This window comes from Danio rerio, chromosome 19, assembly GCF_052040795.2.
Source record: "Danio rerio strain M-AB ecotype USA chromosome 19, GRCz13ab, whole genome shotgun sequence".
In the NCBI taxonomy this organism is placed as follows: Eukaryota; Metazoa; Chordata; class Actinopteri; order Cypriniformes; family Danionidae; genus Danio; species Danio rerio.
In genome coordinates, this window is record NC_141039.2 from 40,509,270 (window position 1) to 40,536,000 (window position 26,731).

General features: G+C 38.0%; 1 protein-coding gene across 15 annotated transcripts in view; it reads left to right on the top strand.

Annotated features, from left to right (window-relative positions):
* Positions 1 to 26,731, top strand: part of phf14 (PHD finger protein 14) — a 159,210-nt gene that overhangs the window by 82,216 nt on the left and 50,263 nt on the right. For 6 of the 15 annotated variants that reach the window (XM_087294431.2, XM_087294435.2, XM_087294434.2 and 3 more), the window contains 2 exon segments: positions 6,400 to 6,456; positions 6,654 to 6,775. In XM_087294431.2, coding sequence (XP_087150557.2) covers positions 6,400 to 6,456; positions 6,654 to 6,775 — 179 coding nt within the window. 15 annotated transcript variants of the gene reach the window in all.

Consider the following 26,731-nt stretch of genomic DNA (forward strand, 5'->3'; position numbering starts at 1 on the left):
GAATAGACTGTTCAATAGACCAGCTAATGACTAGACTTTTTTGACCAGGTCTAATGTCCAGCGCAGAGCACGTTAGTTGTGCACCTTGCTTAAACATTGCTTAATACACACAGGATGTACTGCAATACGCAAATATCTTTACAAATGAAAAATAATTAAAGGATTAAAAAATTACAAAAAATCTTATTTCCTAGCCTACATAAATATAAAAACACTGCCTCCATGCCTTCTTCATCTCAGGGGTCTTTCAGTTTATTCATGATGATGTGTGTAATGTTATTATTATTAGCAGTATTATTTATTATATGAATATTTATTTTTGTTTTATTAAAACAAGCTTAGATTTGTTAACCTGTCAGGGTTTGGACAGGTGTGTATTTGTGTATTTATACACAAATACAAATGTGTGTTATTGTTCATTTATTCATTTGCTGGAAATTAGAACTGAATTTAGAAATAGTTTTAAAACAAATCTTTGAGCATAACAAACAAAATTAATTATGTAGGCTAATGGATGTCTGTGCGTACAACATGTTTCCTTATCCACGAGAGTGAAAGAGACAGTAAAGAATAAGGAGGCTCATTCTCGTGCCGCAGATGGTCCTTTTAACTGTTTTCTCGCTGGGGAAGTGCTCAGTTTTTGCACTTACAAAGTCCGCCATGTAAATAGCAAATGTGCTATGGTGCGACGCAACTGACTCTTAAAGGGAATGGGAGATGAGACTCTGATTGGTTTATTCTCAAAACACCTATAACTCATTAAGAGAATAAGCTCAACCCTGTAAGACCATGCTCCACGGCGTAAAGTGGATTTTTCTGTCCTTTAAATAGTAAAAGTGGATGAGGACACGTCCTTAATGCTTTTGCGCCCTGCACTTTGAACTTTGTGATGGGCAGTGTGATGGGCGATGTCGCATTACAAGTAACACAAGTTATGTAATAAAATTACTTTTGCGTTGAAAAATAGCTAGTAAAATATTATTTACTGTCACAGAAAAGATAAAATAACTTATGAGAGATGAGTTATTAAAACTGTCAAGTGTGTCATATTTTTTGTTCACTTATGTTGGCTTAAAATCCTGTCTTTGTAGGCAGCTTACTATAATTTGCAACAGAGCATTCATTTAATAGTCTATTGAATGATCAGGCTTTCTTTAGCTTTTGAAGCAGAATGCCATATTAAAGTGTTGTGTGTGTGTGTGTGTGTGCGCGTGCGTGCGTACGTGCGTGCGTGTGTGTGTGTGTGTGTGAGAGATTTCTCAGACTTGAGATAGGGCTTGTCTTTCTGGCTCTCCGTAGCTTCGACTTATCACTGTCCAGCATTCTCTGATCATGCGATAGCGCTCCGGCAGCCTGGCACCCTTAAGGAAGACAAAAGATACCCATCGGAGAAACGACAAGCTCTCCAGCGCTCCTTCATTTAGTCTTTTTCAACCTTTTGTTTTAAAGCTTAGTCAATAAACCTCTCTCTGCTCGTTTTTTTTTTTAAAAACCGAATTAGAAAAATAAAGCCCAATTTTTACAGAGCTGCAGCCACTTGCTCTGGCTGACGCATTTCGAAATAGCTCAGATGAAGGAAGAAGGAATGACTTCCGGACGTTGTTTTTGTTTGCTGTGTTTATGTGTGAGTGTGTGCTTGTGAATGCCAGGCAGGGTTAATGTGTTTTGCCTTTAGTCTCTGTGACGCTTGCCCAGAAGTGAGGCGAAGGCTTGAGCGGCTGGATTAAAAGGCTTTTATTTTTCTCTCTCTTCTCTAAACTCCACCAAAGAAAGATGCTTCATTGCAGAATTTATCTTCACTTGCACTCCAGAGTGTGGCAGCGGCTGAAAGGAGCCCTGCTTTGCATTTTTAATGCCCTTAACCAGCCGGTGTGGCGGTGGCAAGCCCTAAAGCTGTGTTCTGATTTATCACGGCCAGCTAATCGACCCCCTGCCATTCAGAAGTCAGTGGTGTTCAGCTTTGCTAATGTACAGTACTTTTCCTTCGACCACTGAACACCAGCCCTCCCGCAAAACTGAAATGGCTCTCATGACTGACGCACACTGAGATTTTGTTGAGACTCTTTATTGGGCTTGAAAAGCTTTTATGCATCATTCGAGAGACCGAGGGCTTTGGAAATCTTGCTATAATTAGTGGAGTTTGCTAAAGCAAGTTCTGCTATTTCTCATAACTTACTACTTGTTATATCGATCTGACTTATAACTCATATTGTGAAGGAGAGGTTTACTTTTATTTGGAGCCAGTTTTGTTTTTGCCTCTGGCGGACAATAAAATGTGAAAAAAAACTGTCCATATATTTGCCTCATTAGAGAGTATGTGGAATTGCTGAAGGCTGTCCAACTGCTCGTTAACGCAAATTTCTAATTGGCCAATCACATGGCAGCAACTCAATGCATTTAGGCATGTAGACATGGTCAAGACGATCTGCTGCAGTTTAACCTGAGCATCAGAATGGGGAAGAAAGGTGATTTAAGTGACTTTGAACATAGCATGGTTGTTGGTGCCAGATGGGCTGATCTGAGTTTCAGAAACTGCTGATTTACTGGGATTTTCACGCACAACCATCTCTGGAGTTTATAGAGAATCGTCAGAAAAAGAGAAAATACCAGTGGAAGTTCTGTGAGCGCAAATTCCTTGTTGGTGCCAGAGGTCAGAGGAGAATGGCCAGACTGGTTCCAGCTGATAAAAAGGCAACAGTAACTCAAATAACCACTCTTTACAACCGAGGTATGCAGAAAAGCATCTCTGAACACACAACATGTCCAACATTAAGGCAGATGGGTGCCACTCCTGTGAGCTAAAAACAGGAAACTGAGGCTATAATTCACACAGACTCAGCAAAATTGGACAATAGAAGATTGGAAAAACGTTGCCTGGTCTGATGAGTCTCAATTTCTGCTGTGACATTCGAATAGTGGGGGCAGAATTTGGTTTCAACAACGTGAAAGCATGGATCTATCCTGCCTTGTATCAGCGGTTCAGGCTGGTGGTGTAATGGTGTGGGGGTTTTCTTGGCACACTTTGGGCCCATTAGTAGCATCGTGTCAATGCTACAGCCTACCTGAGTATTGTTGCTGACCATGACGTGTCATGCCATAAAGCTCGAATCATCTCAGACTGGTTTCTTGAACATGACAATGAGTTCACTGTACTCAAATGGCCTCCACAATCACCATATTTCAATCCAATAAAGCCCCTTTGGGATGTGGAACGGGAAATTCACAAAAAAATCGGACAAATCTGCAGCATGGGGGTCCACCCCCGTACTAGTAAAGTGTACTTATTAAAGTGGTCGGTGAGTGAGATAAAAACAATAAGAGACTCTTACAAATAGAAACCACTTCAGGGTGAGGTTTTTTTTGGGTGAACTATCCCTTTATTTAACCCACAAAAAGAAGCACTGAGTGTAAAACACCACTACTTTGTAAACTAATTTGTTTTGTGAAAAAAAAAAAAAACTATATCGATTTATGAATTTTCTGTTATTTTATTAATTCATACGTTCATTAAAATTTTAATGTTTAACTTTATTTTATTTACTTAACTCTTTCTCTTTATTTAACTGATGAAAAACCTTTTTGAATTGTATCTTGCGTATGGATTTTTCCTGTATTTTAAGCTGCTTGCTACTCTTTATTACAGTGTCTTTGAATGCACCACTAGTTTTTCCAATCTTGTGGAAATCGATTCAAAAAAAATTTAAAAGTTTTTTTTTCCCTCCCTTGGCTGTCCTCTTCCCAAGATTCTACCCTACATGTACAGTACTTTACCATCACATAGAGCTTCTTGACGCAGAGGACAACCGATCTAGCCTTTAATAGATTACCTTAATCGAGTCTGCCGTAATGAAGGAATAATGAAATAAATGAGTGCCTTTGTTTGGTGCCACCATCGAGGGAGAAGTGGCAGAGGCATTTAAGTGCCAATTGGCAGTGTGGAAGCAGTTAGCATTTATAATGATAAGTGTTCCATCTGCTGTGTGGTGGCAAGCCAAAGGCGACAGATGGAATTGTTTTCACAATCTGTTTAAATATGTTGTCGTTTTTTTTTCTTTCTTTTTTAAAAAGCCCCAGCTTGGCACACTCGTATGCCCGTTCGCATTAAGGTGGAGATGTTTGATTTGACTCGTGCAGCGCCACTGTTGTTATTCCTGCGTCTATCAGCCACTGATGGAGATGAAGGGCTGATCCGCTGATGGTAGACAAGCAAAAACGCCATTGCAAAAAGTGTCACAGGAGAGTTGGATACTCGATCTTGGTTCATGACACACACAAAAATCCAATTTAACACCCATCGTTGACCCAATTGCAGAATGACTTGATATCTGGATGGAGAGGGGCACCGGTCTGGGCTCTAAACAAAGGGATTGAATCCCTCTTTGCCACACAAGGGGGAGTCGGACTGAATGAGAGATTTGGATTAGAGAAGAGCACCACTGTTTGACATCTGTAGCAGCTACAGTGAGCTGCAAGTCACCAGCTGCTCTGCGTGAGCTGTTTGCTCATGGAGAGCATGAAACTTTGTTCTGTTCAGCTTACTGCCACATGGCTTCAACAACATCACATTACAATCCAACTGAGCGGCTTTTCAATTCTCATTTTACTTCAATAGTTTTTACTTCTTTTTGGTTATGGATCCAGGAAAACATGTAATTCGTTATTTCGGCTTATGCAATTATTTCAACATCATTACCTGCATCCAAATGTAGGTGTAGCTTCGTAGTGCTAGTGTTGGCAAAAAGCAGCATGAGTAATTACTGTGACGGTATCTGTAATATTAATGAAACACAATAAAGTTTAACTTTGAAACGTGCTGCTCAGCAAACTATGTAATTCAATTAAATTGCAATTAAATTTGTGAAGTAAGGTTTGATAATAGGAATTACTTTTTGTTTTGATTAACTGGGCAAACCTATTTCTGATTGTATTGGGCCACATTTGATTTAAAGTCCCCCTTTATGAATTTAAAATAATTTACTCACCTTTCACTTCTCACAAACTTCTGAGTTTTTTTTTTTGTTTTTTCGTTTTGTTGGAGACCTATAACCATACTCTTCCCTAGTATTTGTTTTCCTACTATGGAAGTCAATGGTTGCTGGTTTGTAATGTTCTTCAGAATAAGTATTTTAATTTTAACATTTAATTTTTGACAATTTTACTGTGGATTGGGTAGGGTTTCGTTGGTTGCTAGGTGACCATAAACCATTTTCTCAGAAGATGAAGAGCTGACAAAACATTGCTGTCACTCTGATACAAGTTTTATTTATGGAGAAAATTACAAAGCACTGCAGTGTTTGTCTGAGATAATTTGTCTACCGAAATGTGCATATTCTATACAAAGTTCTTGTCACGTGACTCGCGGTATTCATTTAACAGTGTCCGCCTGGAAGGCGAGCCTTCACACAGCTTGCGCTCACAAGCCACACACCTCCATTGGAAATAACAAACTTGTGGAAACTCTAGTAAAGACGCGATATGCAAACGGCCCCTAAAAGGTCATCATCATTTGCGATCTCCAGCAGATTCTTGAACAGACATGGTGGATTCACCTGATTTGTTGACAAAGGGGTTGTGGATGTATTCCTTTGTAGTCCGTGGGTCCTTCATTGGGCCTTTCCCCTTAGCGAAGAAACTTTACACACATGTCTGTTTCTTATTGATTTTGCTGCTTGTTGATTAAATTTTGGCACTAAAGTGATAGAGATATAAGCGAGAGAATATGATCATTTTTCAAAATAAAGCATTTTTCAAAATAAAAGATTGTTCTGATTCTATAATAAATAAAATTTAATTAAATTATGATTTCTTGTGCACCCTGGGTACAATTGATCTATGGACCAGTACCGGTCCACGGCCTGGTGGTTGAGAACCACTAAAATATTGTGTACATTTAAATTTTTGTGTGAACTATCACTTTAAACCTATTCTAAAACACCCCATTTTAATTTCAACACTTTCCAACAATATTAGTACAATACATTTGAGCTTGAGAATGATAAATTTGAGTTGTTAAATGGTTAAAAAAATGTATTTTTGTGTAACTTGTGTGACATGTGACTTGCAATGCTTTTTTCTTTGTAGTACAGAACTTGAAAAAGATTAGATTGAGTTATTAAATTGTAAAAAAATAAAATAAAATATGACTTGCCATGATTTTTTCTTTGTATTTCAGAACTTCATGATTTTTCATTACCTCTCTCTTTCTGTGTATCTAGTTTTTTAAGCGATAATCCCTTTAAAGTATTTATTTAAAACTTATTCTTATTCAAAGATCTCTTAATTAATTCCTCTTTTGCTTAATTATATTAATTTTAAATAGAGTAATCTGCTTTTCAAACTCTGCTTTTAAAATATTATACAATGTTGATAACCAAATGTAATTCCCCTTTGTTTGTCCAGAGAACCAGAGGCCAGAAGAGGAAGAGGATGTCCATCTGTGAGGAAGAGAAGATGGAGGTGAGCTTTCCCTTTCTCACCCCCGCACTGCTTTAAGACTGTCTATCTCCCTCATCTACCTCTAATATTTAGAGAGCGTTATGAAGGAAGACAGCTTGTGTGTGTTTGCACAGCAATCTCAGCCCTCTCCACTCACCAGCTCCATTCAAAACACACACACACACGCCGGTCGTCTCTAATAGCTTGCGTTTCCATAGGAACCACTGCCGAGGGAGCGTAGACAGAGGCAGTCGACTCTGCAGAAAAAGCCCAAAGCCGATGACACGCGGACCGAGTGCACCACCTGCAAGGGCCCGGGCGACAATGAAAACCTAGTGAGGTGGGTAAAGCTCGCGCGTCGCATGTCTCTGAAGCATCTGCGCGCGCGAGAGCGTGTTTGATCTAGTGGGGGGAAGGGGAGGGTTATATTCACTTCGTGATTAAAGTTCAGGCTTCATTATAAGGACTCTGCCATGCATGTGTGAGTGGGAGGTAGAGCCGGCTCCACGGGGCCCTCTCTATTTGGCTGCCACATGTATTTGCTCACTTGGTTTGGCAGTAATGAGCTGTCTGATTTACTGTCACCACTTGGCCCTCGGTATGAGGTTGTGGTTCCTCCGAACAGGATTATTTTAACGTAAGCGTCAGATCCAGATCAATTATCCCGCTTTACTTTAGCACCTCCTCGTCATGCTCTTCAGTGCCGTAACCTTGTTATGTTTTGGTTAAAATATATGCAAACATGACTAAGAGACTTTTAATTGACGTTCACATAATAGAAGTGACAAACAGTCACCAATTTCCGCCCCGCCGCGATATGACTTAAGATGTTTTTTGGGTAATTGGTGAAAGGACTGTCAGGCTGCAAGTACTTTACAATGCAGAGTAGGGGACGTGCAGGGTTCTAGAAGTGACTGGTATGACGAAATATAATATGTTGATGATATATCATTAGAGACTTTGCTAAATTGTTTGTCAGAGTAGGTAACTATATACACTTAATGTAGTGTGACTGAGATTGATAATGAAACTAAAGGAGTTAACCGCAATTAGTCATCATAAGATAACGCAAATATATTCTGTTCTGACTGACTAATGCTATACGCTTACACCATAGCTTGCCGCAGCCATATCACCCTGCTGCCCAAGACCGGTAACTCACTGAAGCTAAGCAGGGATAAGCTAGGTCAGTACCTGGATGGAATATCACATGGGAAAACTAGGTTTCTGTTGGAAGTAGTGTTAGTGAGGCCAGCAGGGAGCGCTCAACCTGCGATTTGTCTGTGTCCTAATGCCCCAGTATAGTGAAGGGGACACCATTCTGTCACTGAGCGCCGTCTTTTGGATAAGAGATTAAACCAAGGTCCTAACTCTCTGTAGTTATTAAAATTCCCATGACTCTTTTCGTAAAATTGGTCCTGGCCAAATTCCCTCCATTAATCCTTTCCCATGATGGCCTCCCAATCATCCCTATACACCGAATTGGCTGTTTCACCACTCTCCCTATAGCTGATGTGTGGTGAGCGCACTGGTGCTGTTGTCCTGTGGCTGCCGTCGCATCATCCAAGTGGATGCTGCACACTGGTGGTGGTGTGGAGAGGTCACCCTCATGATTGTGAAGCGCTTTGGGTGTACCGTTGTATATGTAAATGCACAAATTACAATTACATTATGCATGCGGTTGCGAAATTAGCTCTCTTTCGCAACTCACTGTGATTCATTGGCCAAATAGACACACAAAAATGTCAGAATGCCCATTGTGTAGTGTGTTTACTTAAACACAGTTAGTAATGTTTTTAGAAATTAACGTAAACACAACAGCTGGGTAGAAGCTGAATGTGTATCAGTATATTAGATCCGTGCAGTCTAGTACATAAGAGATTATTTTTCCCTGCAGAAACTGTATCTTGCTTCGATTCTTACATTTAATCTAGTATTTCTATGTCCTGTAATACGAACTTTTGTGTTACAATTGCAACTTCTTTTCTCACAATTCCAAGTTTATAGCCATTTTTGTCTTTATTTCTTACAATTGTGATTTAAAATCATACTTTTTTTTTAAAATTGTGACGCAAACTTGCAAAAGTGAGTTTGTAAGTTTCAAAGTTTCAAACTTCTGAGAAGAAAAGTCCAGATTATTAGAATTGTGTGATTAAAGTCAAAGTTTGCTTCCTTTCTTTGTTATTCAGCAACAGAAACAAGCTTCCATACTAATAAACCTGCTGCAAACTGTGTTTTTAATATGAACCACTCCCTGCTACCGACTGAATAACCATTGTATCTTCAGTTATATTTCATTTACACTGTGAAGACTTTGCGATGTTTGATTATTACGCATCTGTAGTAATAACTACTACTTTGAGTCAGCTGTACCCGACTTGTACGTGTCTCATTGCTTGCATCAAAAACAAACAGTCTGTCATCCATCATTATCGTCAAATAAACGTTCTCACATCGTGAATTAAGATTTTGTTCGTTATTTTGTACCATCATGCAAAAAGCATCTCATTCGGGCTCGCTGTGGTTTGACCTCAGCTGTGGTGTGAGGTGTGTTGGCCTGACTCTTTCTATCTTTGCATTGAACAGGTTGTGAGAGCCGGGCAGCACCTCCTCCCCTAAAAAAGGACAGATGAGAGACAGACAGGGAGAGAGAGAGGCAAATTAACTGGCTTGAAGAGCGGCGTTGGGGTCGGTGGAGGAGTCACAGATGGTCCGCCCCCGACTGCCACCTTCCGTGCCATGGACTCGATTATGGTTAACCGACGATCCGGCGATTTTTTTTTTCGGAAAGAGTGAAAAGACTCTCGTATGTGGACTAAAATAAATAAACGATTCGTTTTGCACTGGGTGGGGGATGATCAACCCTCACTGGACACTATAAAAGGACTTTATATGGACTTTATGCGGACAGAATACTCAGTTAGCCAGTTTTTGAAGCACTAACTCACCCATAGGGCCGTTCTTTGTGGAATACATGAACATTGACGCTGGTTTTGGGCTTTTTAACTGTGGATGAAAGCAGATTCTGGGTCGTTCCACCATCTTTGCAAGCATCTGGCCTTCTTCGGGCCTCCTGGACTTTCTCTCTTGCTTTCACATTGGCTCTGCATCAGCACACAGATCATTCTGTATGTGCTTCTGAAAGCTACATGTGTCTTCTGTCTTGCTTTTTATTGTGAATGCTTTTGTTTCTTGACGTTTCATGTTTTGCTTGTGCTGTGTACATTATATGGTGCAAAGTAATTAGATGGTAGAAATAAGAATCGGTAGAATCGTTGTATTGAAGTATTGGAATTTTTTTACTAGTTGTGGTCGTGCAATAGAGCTTAATATGGTAATAATCGTATGTAAAGGTATAGTTGTTTCTTTAGTATCATATCAGCGATAGAGCAATACTCTCAAAAACAAAACTGAGCGAACTTGACCACAAAAGATAATTTGTTTGAATATTAGTCATGTAATAAGTACAATGAATTTATTTTTGTTTTATAGTCTTATAATTGCCCTGTCAGTTCAGCACATTTCCTGTCCCAATAGACATTATTGTAATGTTTCTAAACATAATTTTGTAACATTTTTTTATTATTTTATATTTTTATATGATTTTTTATCATATATTTTTTGTCTCATTTAATTATTCATTACTGTAATACAGTATGAAGTGCAATAGTTTTACTTACATTGTTTTATCATGTATGGTTTTTATCATGTATGATTTAAGTACATATATTTTTTTACATTAAAATGATGGCTTTAATGTTAATGAAGTGACTATTAAAAGGATCAATGCTCCAAAATAATATCTATATACAGTCAAGCCCAAAACTTACAGGTTTATGAATAATTTCGGGCTTGACTTTATACAGTGCTTCCCACATATATACTTTACTTGGGCGGGCCGATGTTTGGTGGTGACACATGAATAACACTATTATTGTCATCCTTTTTTTTTTTTTATCCGTCCAAGAAATCCAAGCATTCATGATCGATTAACCAGTGGAAAATCTTCTCTCGCTCTGCACATTTCCTGCTGCTGGTTCTGTGGGCTTGAGAACTGTCAACACTCCCACTGACAGTCACGTGCTCTGTAGACCCACAGACGTGCCACAATGCATCCGACTGTAGTTTCTGAATCTCCTAAAATTTGTGTTTTACTTTCGCTTTCTAAAGCTGTTGTTATTTGTATGCATTTTTGCATTACCTTTTTGCAGCTGACTCAGAAAAACGTTTCAATACACTCGGAGAGAACAAAATATACTGTTCTGCTAAATATTTGTACACCATTAGAAATGGCTAATCAATATTATCTAATTAATCTACAATTTTTATTCTAGTAATAATTTTTAGCAGTAATGTTTATTTTTATAATTTTTTTCTGTTATTTATTTCTCATTTGCTGTATATTTTATTAATTTAATGATGTTAATATAGTACATACTTTATACTTATATAAAATGCTATGTCAATACTGTAATGTCATGCCTATAAAGCAAATTTTGAGAGAGATAGAGCAGCCTTTACCTGTCTGTAAGTGCACATGGCTCATAAATAGCATAAAAGTAAGAGAAATAGTGGATTTCTTTTATTTCAACAGCCTTTTTTTAATAACTTTAACCCATTGAAAAGAAAAGGTGTATAACAGTGTCATAATAATTTAAAAATATAGTTGAAAAAACATCTTTTTTTGTTTGTCGCATGAAGTTGACCATTTATTTGCTGTCGGTAAATGGTGTCTTTTAATTTGACTGCCACCCCAAGTATATTTCAAACCTGTGGAAGCACTGCTATATGTATTATTATTATTATTATTATTATTATTATTATCATCATCAATAGTTTTTTTTTTTTTCATTAGTTAATTATTTTTCATTTTCATATTTCTTTCCTTATGAATTTGCGGTGAAATATGCTTTGCAGATGCTCTTAACAGGAGATTCTCTCTGTAATAGACTCACAGAATGGTAGAACTCTTGACGTGACAGTAATTAGCTGTGAATGTAGGCTGTGTTGATATTTAGCCTTGCATCTGCTTTGACAGTCATCCTGTTTTATGTTTAAAATAAATCCTAACACGCTGAAAAGCACTCCCTTTCCAAACACTCCTCCCTATCCCCTTGCGTCTCTGACTATTGATAGTCCAGCTATCTAATTCCACAGCAGGGAAGCGGGCAGGCCAAAAGTTCCTTCTCTGACGGCATGTGTACCTTCATGCCATCGGGAAGAGCTTCATCCCTCATGCCCTCTCAAACTGCTTACTCGCACTGGACCAGACACAACACTTCCTTTCCTGGGATTTACACATTTCTCCGTCTCGGGATGACTTTAGCTGGTCTTTCACCTCTCACCCTGCTGTATCTTGAGCCAGAGCTTTATCTCAATCTCCTCTACAGCTGTCTTATAGCTCACAGCATATACTGTGTGTGTGTGTGTGTGTGTGTGTGTGTGTGTGTGTGTGTGTGTGTGTGTGTGTGTGTGTGTGTGTGTATTTGTCAGACACATACTGCATCTGCTTTGCTGAGATAATGCTGCAAGATGGAGCCTTTTAGATTACAGGTCGCCTGTTAAGTCATGTGTTGTCAGTTTAGTGAATTCCTGAGCTTTTTATGTTGTTTTCTGGCATAAGCCGTGCTGCAATTTTGGTTTCAAATGTTTTGGAATTTACAAGTTTGTTTGTACTTGAATTTTTTGGGTACTTGATGTTTTACTTGCCTATTTATTGATTGCATATATTTTTAATATTCTTCAGTGTAAAGGTGCAGTAGGTGATCTGCCAAAATGCTACCCGTTAGCATAATAGCTTTGAAAACGCAGTCCCTCCCCTGCCGTCCAAAGCCACGTCTACTGAATTCACAAACGCGCACCCCAGTGACATCACTAAGAAGTGCAGCAAGGAGGAACTGGAGCTCAAGCTCTCTCTTGCTGGAGCTCAGCTCTGCCAATGTGGCTCTGCAGTAAGTACTACTTGGTTAAACATGACAGTAGACAACCCACTAGATCTTGTCATTCGCCACTTAGAAAACTTTAGGTTAATACTTTATAATACTAAAATTCCCAACACAAACTATTATATCTAGCATGTTTTAGTTGTTTAGCAAGCAAAACTTGTCATAATGTGCAATATCTGGACACTCTCACATGCGTTGTCCTAAAGAGACTATGCTTAGCAAGCCATATGCTAAGCCATACTTAAATTCTAATTCAGACCGAATATTCAGAGTAGCATGGTTAACAATATAGGGAGCCTCACAGGTTGTTATTGTTCAAAAATGAACCAATGTGATGTGAATATAAAACTAACTTGACCTCAGTAAAGCATGCAAGGCGGAATAGCATTATTTAGTTTTGTTTTGTTGTTAAACTAAATTAAAATCTACATTATTGATGCTGTAAAAGGCCCTTTATGAAACCTTATGAGTCACATCAATCTTTAGCTGGAAGATTTTAGTGGCTGAACAACACTTCTGTGCATATAACCCATTCGAAATACAACAATCTATATCAGCTTTGCTTGTTAAAATACTTTTAAAACAGAACATTACCTGCCTAAAAGAAATACTTCAGCCATGGTGTCGTCATTCCTCCAGCGTGCAAAAGTAACTTCAATATTGATTCAGGATTTTCAAAAGTTTTGATTCAGAGTTCATTTTTACTGCTGTGATTGTCTCAAGTGCGCTTGCAAACAACGGATCTGCGGGAACAGGGGTGCGCAGATATACTTATCAGAATTGTGGGAATTATTGGCCAGACAAATTTTAATATTACAAACTTTTTTTATTTTATGCCTCACCTAGAATACAAAAATAAATATAAATACATTTAAGTCATTTACTTTAATCATTACTATTGGAATGTGAAGAGACTTTCAGCCAGCACAACAATACATGTTTCTGAAGACAATCACCTACTGCATCTTTAATACGTCAGTGTGACTTGAGCTGAGGTTATTATGGCATTGCATTTGTGAGTGTTTTAGTCCCATACTGTGTATATATATATGCAGTGTTTTGTTGCCTTGTGTTATTTTGCGTGAGTGTGGTTTTAGGACAGAGGCATTGCATCCTGCAAGCCGTAATAAATTTTGGATTTTCTTTCACATCATTGCTGCCATAAGTTACATGTTGTCTGCTGTTTTTTTTTCTCACTAGAAAAGTCCAATTTACAAGTCTACTGGCATGAAGTCTAGTTTACTTGTTTGGCCCATTTGGACCCCAAACAAATGTTCACAGTCTTAAAGAAATGAAAAATGGCAATGTCTTTCATTTAGTTATGCCCTTGTTAACATTTAGTAGACTTTCACACTACCATTTTGCCTATTCAGTTTGTTTGGATATTTGGGTATGTGCAGAAGTATGCAGAAGGCTTTTAATTTTTCAGTAATCTGGATCAATGCGCTTCTAGTGAACTATGCAGTTACAAAAACGGCGTGTTTAAGGTCTGTTTTCTTTAAACATCAACAATCTCCACTGCCTGATTGATATAAGATATGAAGTGGGTCTCAGATTGTACAAGAAGCACTGCATTAAATTAAACTTTCCTGCCTCATGTCTTTAAATTATGAAGATTTATTTTACTGCAATATTTTCAATGGAGTTTCTGTGCTTGCCCGCTGATCCTGACAGTGCTTGCGTGTAAACAGCTTTTCAGTTAGTTTTACACTTAAACAACTTAATGAATGCTTAATTCTATTTAACTGATTGTATTTTAATTACATTACAACATTGGTGCTGTAAAAGGAACAGTATAAAATTGAAAAAAGTCACATTAACCATTCACCGGAAGTTTATCGGTATGGGTAGAAACACTTGCTGTGCATATACCCTATTTAAGATGGAGATATACAAGTCAACCATCCATATTTTTTTTTCTTTCTTGACGGATCTCTGTTCCACATTATATTGAATATTTAACATGTATAAATTTAGAAATATTGGTCCCACTTTATATCAAATGTCCTTAACTACTGTGAACTTACATCAGAATAGAAATACAATGTGCTTAAGGTGTTGGTAATGTATTGCAGAAGACTTCTGGTGCTCTTGAGGTGGCATATGAGAAGTGTTAGACAGGTTTGGGGGTATGGGGTAAGAACTATGTAGAAGTACTTTGTAGGTAGTGCAGACACACCAGCGCACTGTTTACAATGCTTGAAATACTGGAGGAAAAACCTAAATATTTTAAACAGCTGAAAAATGGACTTGTTTAGCTATTTAGTATTAGTACTTTTGTTTTACTTTAATTTTGGCCATTAATTCTTATTTAATATTTTAATTACTCTTTAAAATTTTAATTACTCTTTCTAGTTTAATGGCCATAACTAATATGTACTTACAGTGAAATTAATACCTTGTTTAAATGTTATGCTTATTTAAAAACATGCATGTGAAGTATTTATGTAACCAAATCTTTAAGTACACTGTTTTCCATCCCTTACACCTTAACCCACCTTTAACCCTATCCATACCACCAAACCTGTCCCTAACCCTACTAGAGTCTTCTGCAATACATTGTCAACACAGTAAGTACATTGTAATTATATTTGAATGTAGGTACATACTGTAGTAGTTAAGGACACTTAATATAAAGGGGGACCAATATTTCTTTTTAAATATATACTGCACCTAGTAAATATTCAAATGAATAAAAATGTTAATAAATAAAAGATAAAAATCAATTAAACAACACTTAATGGTTTTCAGTAGAGTCTAAAAGTATTGGTGTCCAGAAATTTAATAACCAAATATAAAATAATGCTTCATTGTATAAATAAACATATTTAATCGTTGATAAAGAGGAAAACTTCATATTTTTGGTGCCCAAATGGTTTAAATAAAATTTTACAGTCTCAAACCTTAAAAACACATCAGTTTAAAAATCATTCACACAATGATTCCACAAACAACGTGTTCTGAACTGTGGTTCCTGGTAAACCAAAGTTGACATTGCAGATGTTGCTATATATATATATATATATATATATATATATATATATATATATATATATATATATAGTTGTTAAAGCTTTAATAGTTGTATGCGTTGTCGAGCCTATTAGAAAGCTTGACTGGAAAACGTGCATTTTATTTACAAATGTAAATTGTGTGATAATTAAATTCTGTTTATACTAGCCACATTTCCCTTTAGGATATTACATATGATCTTCAAAAACTCAATAATAATCTGAATTACCCTTTTAAAAGTCCTGTGATTTGCTTTGAAATGTGAATTTTTTATTCACTGTTTGACAAAATCCTAAATGAAAAATGTAGAGAGGGTGGGACTTAAGCCCTTTTCACACATACAGACCTTTTATTAATTACCTAATTACCAGCAATTTTCCGGAAAGGTCTATATGTGTAAACAGGCCCATTTTAAAAATTCCAATAAATTCGTTCAGGCAATTTTTCAGAAAGAGAAATTGTAACATTACCAGTAATTTGCCGGAATGCTGCTCTGTGTGGACGCAGAAGGAAAATAGCCGAAAAGAGCTCGTTTACGTTTAGAACGCGTTGTTTTGAGACGTCTACTCCAGCCAATCAGAACATTCAGATGCATTCACATTCGCGCTGTTAATGAAAATAAAAGCATTTGAATATTTTTCCAGCCACATGTAGCTGCTAGATGTTGAGAAACGTCAGATAAAGTTTCTATGTTCCTTCTGAATGCCAACTGTGTAAAAAAAATCATCAATAAAATGCTTATGATAAACCGCTGTTTGTTTACCTTCAAGCTCTGCTTTAGTTGCTTGACGCATATGCACGTGAAGTAGTGCTCCGGTGAGCACCAGCACACACACTTATTATGTACATCCTGACATGTTTTTATCAAAGTTGTTCACAATACTTATCCATCCACAGAATTTTTAATGTCAACAAATCTGTAAACATGAAGCTGCGGTTTGACGTCTGCCTGTGGATGTGTCTGGGACAAAGCAGCTGCATGAAAGCTAAAGCTTTAAACAAAAGTGAAACCATCAACAAATGCCCTACATCTTCTATGTTTACAAAACAAGCACAGCCATTTAGTGCTCATTTCTGGTTAATGCTGTCAGAAATTGCCAGTATTTGGGATTGATGTGTGAACAGTCTTTTCTGGGAAAATTCCAGAATTTTCTCGCCTGTGTGAACAGCGCTTTTTTAAATTTACCGTTAAAGTCGTTCTGGAAATTTTCCGAAATCTCTGTGTGAAAGGGGCTATAGAGTAGCTTTTCCCTTTAAAAAAAAACAATAGAATTTTGTATTAATAATAATAATAATTAATACTTATAAACTTTATTGTTATAAAATACCTTTAAAAGTAGCATCTCAAGGCACTTCACAGGCATAAATGTGCAGTAAAAGACACAAGGATAAATGCAAAAAAATATATAAAAATAATTAAATACACATAAAATAATAATAATAATAATATATCTAAAAAATGTATAAAAGTCAAAGAAAGTAAAAAAAAAAACCTAAACCCTAAGAAAGTAAGTTTTAAGGGTAAAGAATTCTACACTTTAGGTGCCTTTAAAGAGAATGCCTGGTCTCCCATAGATTTTAGCCACGTTGACTCAGTTTTATTACAGCTCTGCCAGTGATAGCGGTTGAGCACAACTGCATCAAATGAAGAGGGGGCGGGACATGTCAGATTCTAGAGAGTATTTGACTGGTCAAGATTTGGTGTGGAATAAATCGCTGATCAATTTAGGCGGAAGTGACAAACATGTTTATATTTGTTTTATGTCTTCCATGTGTAATTTTGTCATTGTTTTGGAGCCAACTAGCTAATAGATTACCTTAAAACTATCTAAAAAAACTATTAGTTTAACTTCATTAAACCTTTAACTTCGCTTTTTGTGTTTTTCAATAACTCTGTGTCATTCAACCAATATGCAGTGTCAATGTTCTCCATGACCTTGATAGTGAACAAAAAACAGCAACCTCACACTGTTTCAGTTAGTGAAACACTCTCTTTCCTGCTGTTTTCCCTAAACATTTATCCTCTCCATCCCTGTATTCCAGTTTGCACATCTCATCTGCTCACAGTAGCGCACTCTTCCTGTCTCTCCCTCTCTTTGCCTGTTTTCCCCCAGCCGACTCTCTCTTCCCCGTGCCAAACTCAGCTCTACAAAGAGCGATAGGAAGGCAGAGAGGCTTTCATGGGGAAATCTAGTTAGCGGCATAACAAAAAGCCCAGTGTGTTTGCTAGCAAGCGAATAGCATTTGTGCTTATGTGACGACAGGAGAGGGGGAACAAGGCTACGTCTCTGTGGCCCGGGCCTAGCAAAAGCTCTGAGCCTCTTATTGTGGTGGACCGGAGTGATCGAATCAGCTCGGCATGACCAAAACCTGAGCACCCCAATCCCTCATACTCAGTCCAGTGGTCTGGTACGAGGGGTCCGGCGGGATGAGCGGATCCAGAGTGCAGAAACAAGAGGGAGGAGGAGGATGTTCTGGAAGAGCAGTAACCTTTCCGATGATGAGCGCCTTTCCTATTACAGACCTGACACGGGATCCTGGGAGATGATTTAATGGCGGCATTTTGTTTTTGCTGACTTCACCCCTTTTTTTCCGTCTTTTTTTGCACTCCCCACCACTATTAAAACAGAAAACCCAAGCGGCAGAGTGTGGGAAGAGTGGCCAAGCAGCTAAAATCTATTACGCCACGGCTTCTACGATGTCTTTTATCCTAGCCTTTTCGCTGCAGTGTTATGTGTGCAACGCTGGTCCTCGGGATCCTGCGCCTCCTCCTCCTCTTTGTGCTTTTGCTGGATGACTTGCGCAGCCCAGAGGTGCCTAACTAATTAGCAAAAGCATGGGAGAAGCTGGTGAACTGCATTGCTGCCAAAGCAGACTGTCTGGAAGGGGGCCAGAGCCGAGGCGGTGTAGGATGCTGTGTGCAAAAACAGACAAACTTACCCTCCAGATCCAAAATAAATGACGTTTAAAAGAGGATTCTGGGTTTAATCCAGAGGAAAGTCAGTCAGTGGTGTTTGTGACTTAAAATTGATTGCAAAAAGTTAAGAATTTCCTCTTGACAGCCTCAGAAAATAAACATAATAAGAAATCAAGGTTACTATGTTGCACTTTCAATAAAAGTCACTATAAATCTTGAGGTTTTTGTAAAGCTTTTAGTTTATGAATGCTTTATTAAATCATTTACATTTATTCTGTTTTAAAGGGCACCTATTTTACCCTTTTTTCAAGATTTTACATGACTCTTTTGTGTCTCCAGAATGTGTCTGTAAAGTTTTAGCTTAAAACGCCCATCAGATTATTTATTAGACTTTTCAGAATACTGGAATTTGCTGCTTTAAAAACATTGTAGCTGTTTTTGTTACCTGTGCCTTTAATGTGAGTTCTCCCCACCCACCGTTCCCACATGGCTGCATCAGATAAACAGCACAGTGACAGAAACGAAGCAGATCTTATGTAACGTTTGTGAGAAATACTACAGTAAGAACTTTCCCAATGATTATTTGGTGTATTTGTTTGTGGAGTTAATTCAAGCCTTTCTGCAACAATGAGTTCACGCACAGATTTTGCACGGCAAATGTGACAGGATACACAATAATATCCACTGTTGTATAGATTTTCGTTATGTTAATGTACAAAATAATCCTGATTTAACGTCCACAGACTGGGATTGAAGCGTTTTTTTTTTTTATAATTGTAATAATATGCGGCTGTGGTGATAAAGACGGTAAAAATAGCTGTAATTCATTACAAACATGCACTGTTTTAAAAAGGTTTTAAACTTGTACAATTCATTGTTGATCACATTTGATGATGATCATAGTGAGCTGAATAGATCATACATGTATGATTACAATGGATAAATGTTAATCCGCGGCTGTCAATCAATTCAGTGGGCTGGGAAACCGCACTCCTACGTCATGTTGCGGTGGGCCTCAAAATGGGAAGGATTTGGATCCAATCTTAACATCAGGAAATTTTAAAAAAGACACTTATTGTGTTTATATCACACCAATATGACTCTGGACACACTATACCTACACGGTTCTGTCTAAACAGATTACAAAAGATGATTTTCATCATAGGTGCCTTTTATGCTTTAAATTATGTGACTTCCCTTATAGTTTGAATAGTCATTTTACTTATTTTTTTGCCTGATCTGTTTCATGGAGACAAAGTATAGCTGGTTATATAAGTTTTTCATTAAACCAAACATTTAAACTATTCAATCAAAGTCAATATATTGAACATTTACTCACTCAATTTGCTCAGAAACATAATTGAGGAATTGCCCTTTATTTTATTTTATTTTATTTTGCCAAAAATGAAGTATTGTTGAATGTTTTAAAGCTGGTAGCCATCAATATCTTATTTTGTGCACAGCATAAAAAAGAGACTCATAAGACAGGGGTCTCAAACTGCCGGCCTGCGGGCCATTTACCACCCGCCCTCCTCCTCCCTCTGGCCCGCAAATGACGTCAAAAATATAATAAGATTCGGCTAGCCAAAACTTATATTTTTGAACCACTAACATTGTTGTGCAGTCGCGTCTAGCCACTTGTAGTTTTGAGCCGCCACCTAGTCGACAGTTAAAGTACTGCATTCAGATTAGTTTTACTTTCATTTTCTCTCAGTGTGCGGTCGAGTAACACACATGCGTTTTAATTCTGTGGCTGATTTAAATATTAAAATATATGTCCGTATCGCTTTATTTTTACTAAAGCTCTATATTTGTAAATATTCAAGGGTTGTTCGATTATTATCAGTTTTTTTCCACTTGTATTTTGTTGTACAAACACTTCTTCATGGCTTACATGTTATGCTGGTGGTGTAACAAAAATGGCCATTTTGCTAATATTTGATTCAAATGGTCTCATTTATTAGATTTTCCTCGTATGCTTATTAAGATTTGTATAAAAACTATGTACATTAGTAAAATTGTATTGCTGGTTGAATTGAACTTAGTTACATACTTTCCCTCTCTTTGTTGTAGTTTTACAAAAAAAAAGAAAGACATTCAGTAGAACAATTGCCTGTAAAATCACTTAAGTTACCCAAACTGCTTTCACATATAATTGGTTAGGACAGAATAATAATTATTATTACCATTAGCCTATTTGTAGTATTTTCATAGCAATTTATACTACTCTTTCAATATGTACAACAAGAAACAAAAAGCTAGAGTTTTGACTGCATATACTCTGTCTAACGCTCGGCTATACACACAACAACCACAGAGATATTTCAGCAGCTGATGTGTGACACGATAATCCTGCTGATTTGCATTATCACTGGTGACAGGTAATGCTTGAAATATAAACGTCATGTCTGTTGTCCTAAGATGCACCAATTAAGTCAGCTTTCCACTTTCTCCTTGTGCTTGAATTTTAAAGCGGTACTCCTATGAATTGTTAGTCACTGAAATGGCCCCTGCCAATTTGAGTTTGAGACCCCTGTCTTAAGATGTGAAGCATGTGAAGATACATGTAGCAATATGTTAATTCCTAGGTGAACTATTCCTTTAATTTGAGTGTTGTCTAACATTAGTCCACAAGTATGGTCTTACTTGGCATTAACCAAACCCAGAATGTCTCTTTTAACATCAACCACCCACATTCAAACTCACCCCCAATCAAGAGAATAACTGTGCAAAAGTTGGCACATCATGGCCCCCTGCTGTCCATTCAGAGGAAGACACCCTGTCCCGCAGGTGGCTGATGCTGCTTAAAGTTACCGTCCCCATTGGCAGTGCTGCCATTGAGCATGTTACTAAATGAATGAGTGAGCTGTGTGGTAATGAGCTAATAAAGAGGAGTTACTTTGCCGGTGCATGGCTCGCCCACTACAGCCCCTGCTGTAAGGCTATTCATTGCCTCTCCTCCTTGTAAAACAAAGGCCTCTTAATAATACCATTCCCACCTCAACAGTAAATCAAAAAGAAGGAGGCTCACAAACGCTGATAATCTGCTCCCTCAATAGAAGGGATTCACAAAAAGCCGCGGGGGCACTTTGTCATGGCCCGCAGTCAATGGCCGAGCGGCTTGTGCCATATTGATCCCTGTCACGTGGCGGCTCCCCGAGTAATTGTGCTGGACCCAAGTGATAAATTTGCTGTGTTTGTACCATCCTTATGGGGCGAAAGTAGGGGGGCGAAGAGCTAAATAGTTTCAGAAACACCTCGGATACTGTTAATTCCAGGAATTAGCTCATTTATCGGTCAGTTTATCAAAATGATAGCATGCACTGTTTTGTTCTTACAATATAACCATACGGACGACTCAAGGTTTAATTGATGCGCAAGAATCCATCGCTATCATTAAACGCATGGGTTTTGTTCAAGAGCTTTGCCTTTCTGCCGCCCAAGCGTTTTCCTGGGGTCACTGAGGAAATTGCTCTCCCTCGCTGGAAGTTAATCCACAAAAGGGCCAGCCAAAATTACCATGCAGATTAATCCCTTAACATAAAACCTTTAATTACAATGTTCAAACATTTAGGAAGTAATCCGCTCTTTATTTGGGAATTAAAGGGGTGTTTTAGCAGTAGCTTATCAGGAGTAGCGCAACGCTTCTTGTTTGTTGCCTTGTTTTGCGCTAGTACTGGACGTCCTCGAATGACATTTCATTAGATCGTCGTGGCGGATGGAAATCAGCGCTTGCTAAGGCATGCATTATTATTAGTCGTCTTTGTACTTCGGAACAAAACACATGAGATGAAAACCCAGTATCATTTGATACTTGAAATCATGCAGCTTGTTACAGAGGATGTGCTATTACTTTTCTAAGCAATCAGACTTTCCCCAGAAGCTACTAATGATAAAGATCCCATAGATACTGATGGAGCGACTGAGCCATATCTAGGGAACAGAATGTCAGAGGCATTACGATGGGCCCATTATGATCATTTGACCCTTCACCTTATATATTTGTGAAATTGTAGTTCAACATACGGTGGATTGCAGTTTAAAATTAACCCTAGGAGCAGTATGACACCAACAAATTTTGTTCCTTTTCACACTAATGATATTCACAGGGAAATATTATCAACGAATAAAGGATTATTTTCATGCAGTTGTTTGCCCAACACCCAATAAATATCACAAAACAACTTAACGGTGTCTAATATTTACAATTGATTAATGTTGCCTCCACTACCTACCTTCATATGGAACACTTTTCTGTCGTCAGTTTGCTCGATAGCTCTGTTTGTGCATTGTTGTACAGAAGACAGTGTTTGACAACAGAAGACATAAAAGCGTTTGGCTTTTTTTGACAACAGAAAACAAAAGCAATGTAAAATAAAGGTAAATGAATTTAGACACAGTGCGCTATTCCCTTACTTTTGCTTTTGGGTCAAATTTTTACAACTGAATAATTTTGCCTCTTCTAGCTACCTACATTTCTGGTGTGGTCAGTTTGCTCGATAGCTCCGTTTTTACATTGTTGTACTTGTGACACAGAGTGTTTGATAACAGAAGAGATAAAAGCAATACAAAATCAAGGTAAATCAATGTAGTCAGTGCATTGTTCTCTTACTTTTGCTTTTGAAAGCACTATTGGGGAAATGTTTAGGTCAGTTGATTAGTGATCTGTACAAAAAAGCCTTCTTGTAGGCATGCACAATGGTGTAATTCTGAAATATATAACAAAACGTACAGTACCCCAAGTCAGCGTTTCCCAATCCTGCTTATGGCGGCAAAGTAATGTATTTTAGATTTGCTAAAATGTAGAATGTGCCCTCTAGTGAATTTGTTTTCTGAAATGTGCAACAAAATGTAGCTGGAGCAATGTATTTTACATTTTGCAAAAAATGTAGACTAAGGCATCTGTTTCCAGTGAGCCTGGATTGGTTTTTAATGATCTAACACAAGTAGTCATCTGAGATGCATTACTGTTTCATCTGGTGTTAACATGCATTCAGATCCATCTCTTGGGAGCACTTTTGTTTGTATTTTGTTGAGAGTAGGGTTGGGCGATGTCAACCAATTTGGCATTGTATGACAGGGCTCGAAATGAACCTTTTTGCTTGGTAGCACCGGTGCTCCTAACTTTAAAAATTTAGGCGCATCAGCCAAAATTTAGTCGCACCCACCAATTATGAGCTCCGTTACTACAGGTTTTATACAAACATATTGGTTGTATTTGAAATCAACACTAATCAAACTAACAAGCAAAAATATATATATAACGTTATATGCAAGCGTGAGGAAAATATGTCTCAACAAAATCCCGTTATCACAAGAAAATAGATTTTTATAACATAACTGAGTGACCAAAGCATACACGGAGCACTCACCGGCCCTGCACGCACTGCTTGAATTAACGTGTTAACGGTATAACTAGTAAGATGTGTCATTATTTGTAACTGTAGATGCCATGGTTTCTAAAACAAAATCTGTCAAGTGTTATGTTATCTTCATTCTCATCTTCAGCGCTTTACAATTTTTCGCGGTAGTAGCTCTCTCTGTCATCCCAAGCCAGAAGGCGCTGAGTGATTGACAGCTGATATTAATCATTCACGTTCAGTGCTAGAGCAGTGGTGGGCCAATAAGAAGAGCGCGAAGGCGGGGCAAGCATTACGGACTTGGATTTGTTTACTGCAGCAAGTTGACATGACAACTGTTTTAAACCATTCCCGAGCGCTGCGTTTCACGTTCCAAGTGCAGACAAAGAGCTTAGAGATGCATTCTGCGTAAATGTCTCCCGAATCCTGAATGTGCTGAACATTTTGCAGTAAAAATTGGTCGCACACTACAATTTTAAACACTCGCAGAAATGCTCCCAAATATATTTCAAGGTTGCATAGATAAAATTTCGGGCGCATATGCGACCAAAATGGTCGCAATTTCGAGCCCTGTATGATGTCTAATGTGAAACATTGCGATGAACGATGGCATCGTCGTCATAGGTGGCAATGAGTTAATAATTTATAAATAATTAATTAATTCATAAGGAATTAATTATTTGTAGCCTACCGTTTCAACTACCTAACTGCCATGGTCTTTGTTTTACCCATAACCAAATAATTTATCAATAAAAGATAAGTTACACACAGATGACCACCTGTCAATCACTTTTTCCGTGGGTCTCTGGCATGAATAGGCTGAGTGATCTGTGTCGCTATAATTGCCTCGAAAAACTTGGTCGGCACAACCTACGATATTTGAGGTTTTCGCTAAAATGACTAAATACAAGAGTGAAAGTGAAAGATTGAAGCTTTGTACTGACGCTGTGACACGTTTCCTGATAGATTCAAAAGACTGAAGAGTTGTTAGGTAGAGTCAAGATTAATTAAATATCATGTTGAACAACTATAGTGAGACGCAATCCAGCAGTACATCCTTGATGAACTGTTTGACGTGCACTGCTCTCTGAGGTTTTGTACTCATCGCTGACTTCTGGAGCTCTGACGCGTGCATACACTGCAGCGCATGACAGAGTGTGTGTTTGTATGTGTGTTCAGCTGATGTGCGTGTTCAGCTGTATAGTATGGATGAGGGCTTTTCAGAAATGCCAGGTGAAATGCCAGTGTGGACGTGGATCGTTTTCGTTCTAAATTGCCATTTTAAAACTAAGACGTATCAGTGTAAACGGGGCCTAAGTGTGTAGTTTTTGCAAGCAGGTTGCTGCTGCACCAGGGGTGGGCAGAGGATTGCTATGCCTGCTCAGCATTGTGATGTCTATCGGCCATCAGCAATGGACGATGGCATCATCTATCGACCAACCCTTGTCGAGAGGCTTTTATTTTACCAGGCTCGAGATTAGTTTTACATTAGGATATTTAAAAATGTAATCCATTCATGTGATAACAATGCTTAAGTTTCGCATAATCCAACATTGGGCTGGGCTATATGGCAAAAATGCTGTCTCAATATTTATTTTCCATATTGAACGATAATGATATATATTTCAATATAATTTGGTAATGCTTTCAGATTTAAAAGAGTTCCCCAACAATGACTGAATCCACAACAATTATAGGGTTTATTAAATGGCATAACATTTTCGGCCAATAAATTTTCTCTCTAATATCAACACACTTTTAGATTCCCATTGTTGCACATTTCTGAGGTGTGATTTTCTTTTAGATCAATAGAGAATAAAAAAAAGTCCAGAGCTTATCATTGTTATTGACATTGATTTTATCGCGATTCGTTATAATATCGTTAACCAACCCAGCCCTAATCCATTATAATTATAATATGCTGATTTACAAGATTTACTTAATCAATAGAACTTTAAGAACAATATTTAACAATGTTACAAAGGTCTTTACTGTTACTTTTAAACATTTTGATGTACATTTGCTGTATATATGTATATGTTATTGTTATTTTATTACTGACACCAAACTGTAGTTTATACTATTATATTTTTTTCTCCAAAGCTGTACAAAACCTGCATGACAATCTCTCACATTCTCCACACTTGTGTCAATCTCTTTCCATGCTGCTTTTATTTAATCTTTTACTGGATGCCTGTAGTTTAAGACCAATCAATTTATTCTGATCCCCTCAAACAAGGCAACATTATCATTTAATTAGAAGAGATATTAATCTCCGCAGTGATATTTCTGTTGTGCCCCTTTTCTATCTTTTCTCCAAATTTTACCAGTCGGCCCTAAATGTTCCAGGAATTGTTCTGATGTTGATGATTGCCCTCTTCTCTCTCCCTCTCTCTTTAAAATGCAAGATGATTGCAGTAATAACGATCCGTAAAACGGCAGCCGGGAGCCAATTTAACTTAAATATATATCCTGTTCACTTTTATCCAGGGGAGATTTGGAATTGTACATTACGGTATTAAAACATCCTCTGATTAAACAGAGTTGTCATGCGTTATCTCTATAATCACCGGGCTGTGTAGACCAAAGCCTTCCGTCTCCAACTCAGCTGACCGGATCAGCCTTTAAAAGGAGCTGAAATAGAGTTCTAAGTGGTAGGATGAGAAGAGATCAAGCAACAGAGCCACCGGGCTTTAACCCTGCACCAAAAAACCAGCGAGACCCTGATGGGGGGGGCTGAGCGTGCCGGGGGTCTCTAAGAACTGCTCTTAGAGATTAAACAGTAGATGAAAGAGGATACGCATCACTAGCCCGGAGCAACATGTGTCACAGACAAAAGCAATCAATCGTGTTTTTCCCCTCACCTCACATCCCAATAAGATTACATCAATCAATAGACGCTCTTATGAGTGATTGGATTCCGTCCGAGATCGGAGGAGAAAGTTGGAGGGGAGGAGAGAAACGAGCAGCTCAATTTTCCCAATGATTAAAGCAGACCCAAATTGCTTTGATAACATCAAGGACTTTGTGACGGGGTCCAGAAGGGCAGTGTGCGGAGCAGA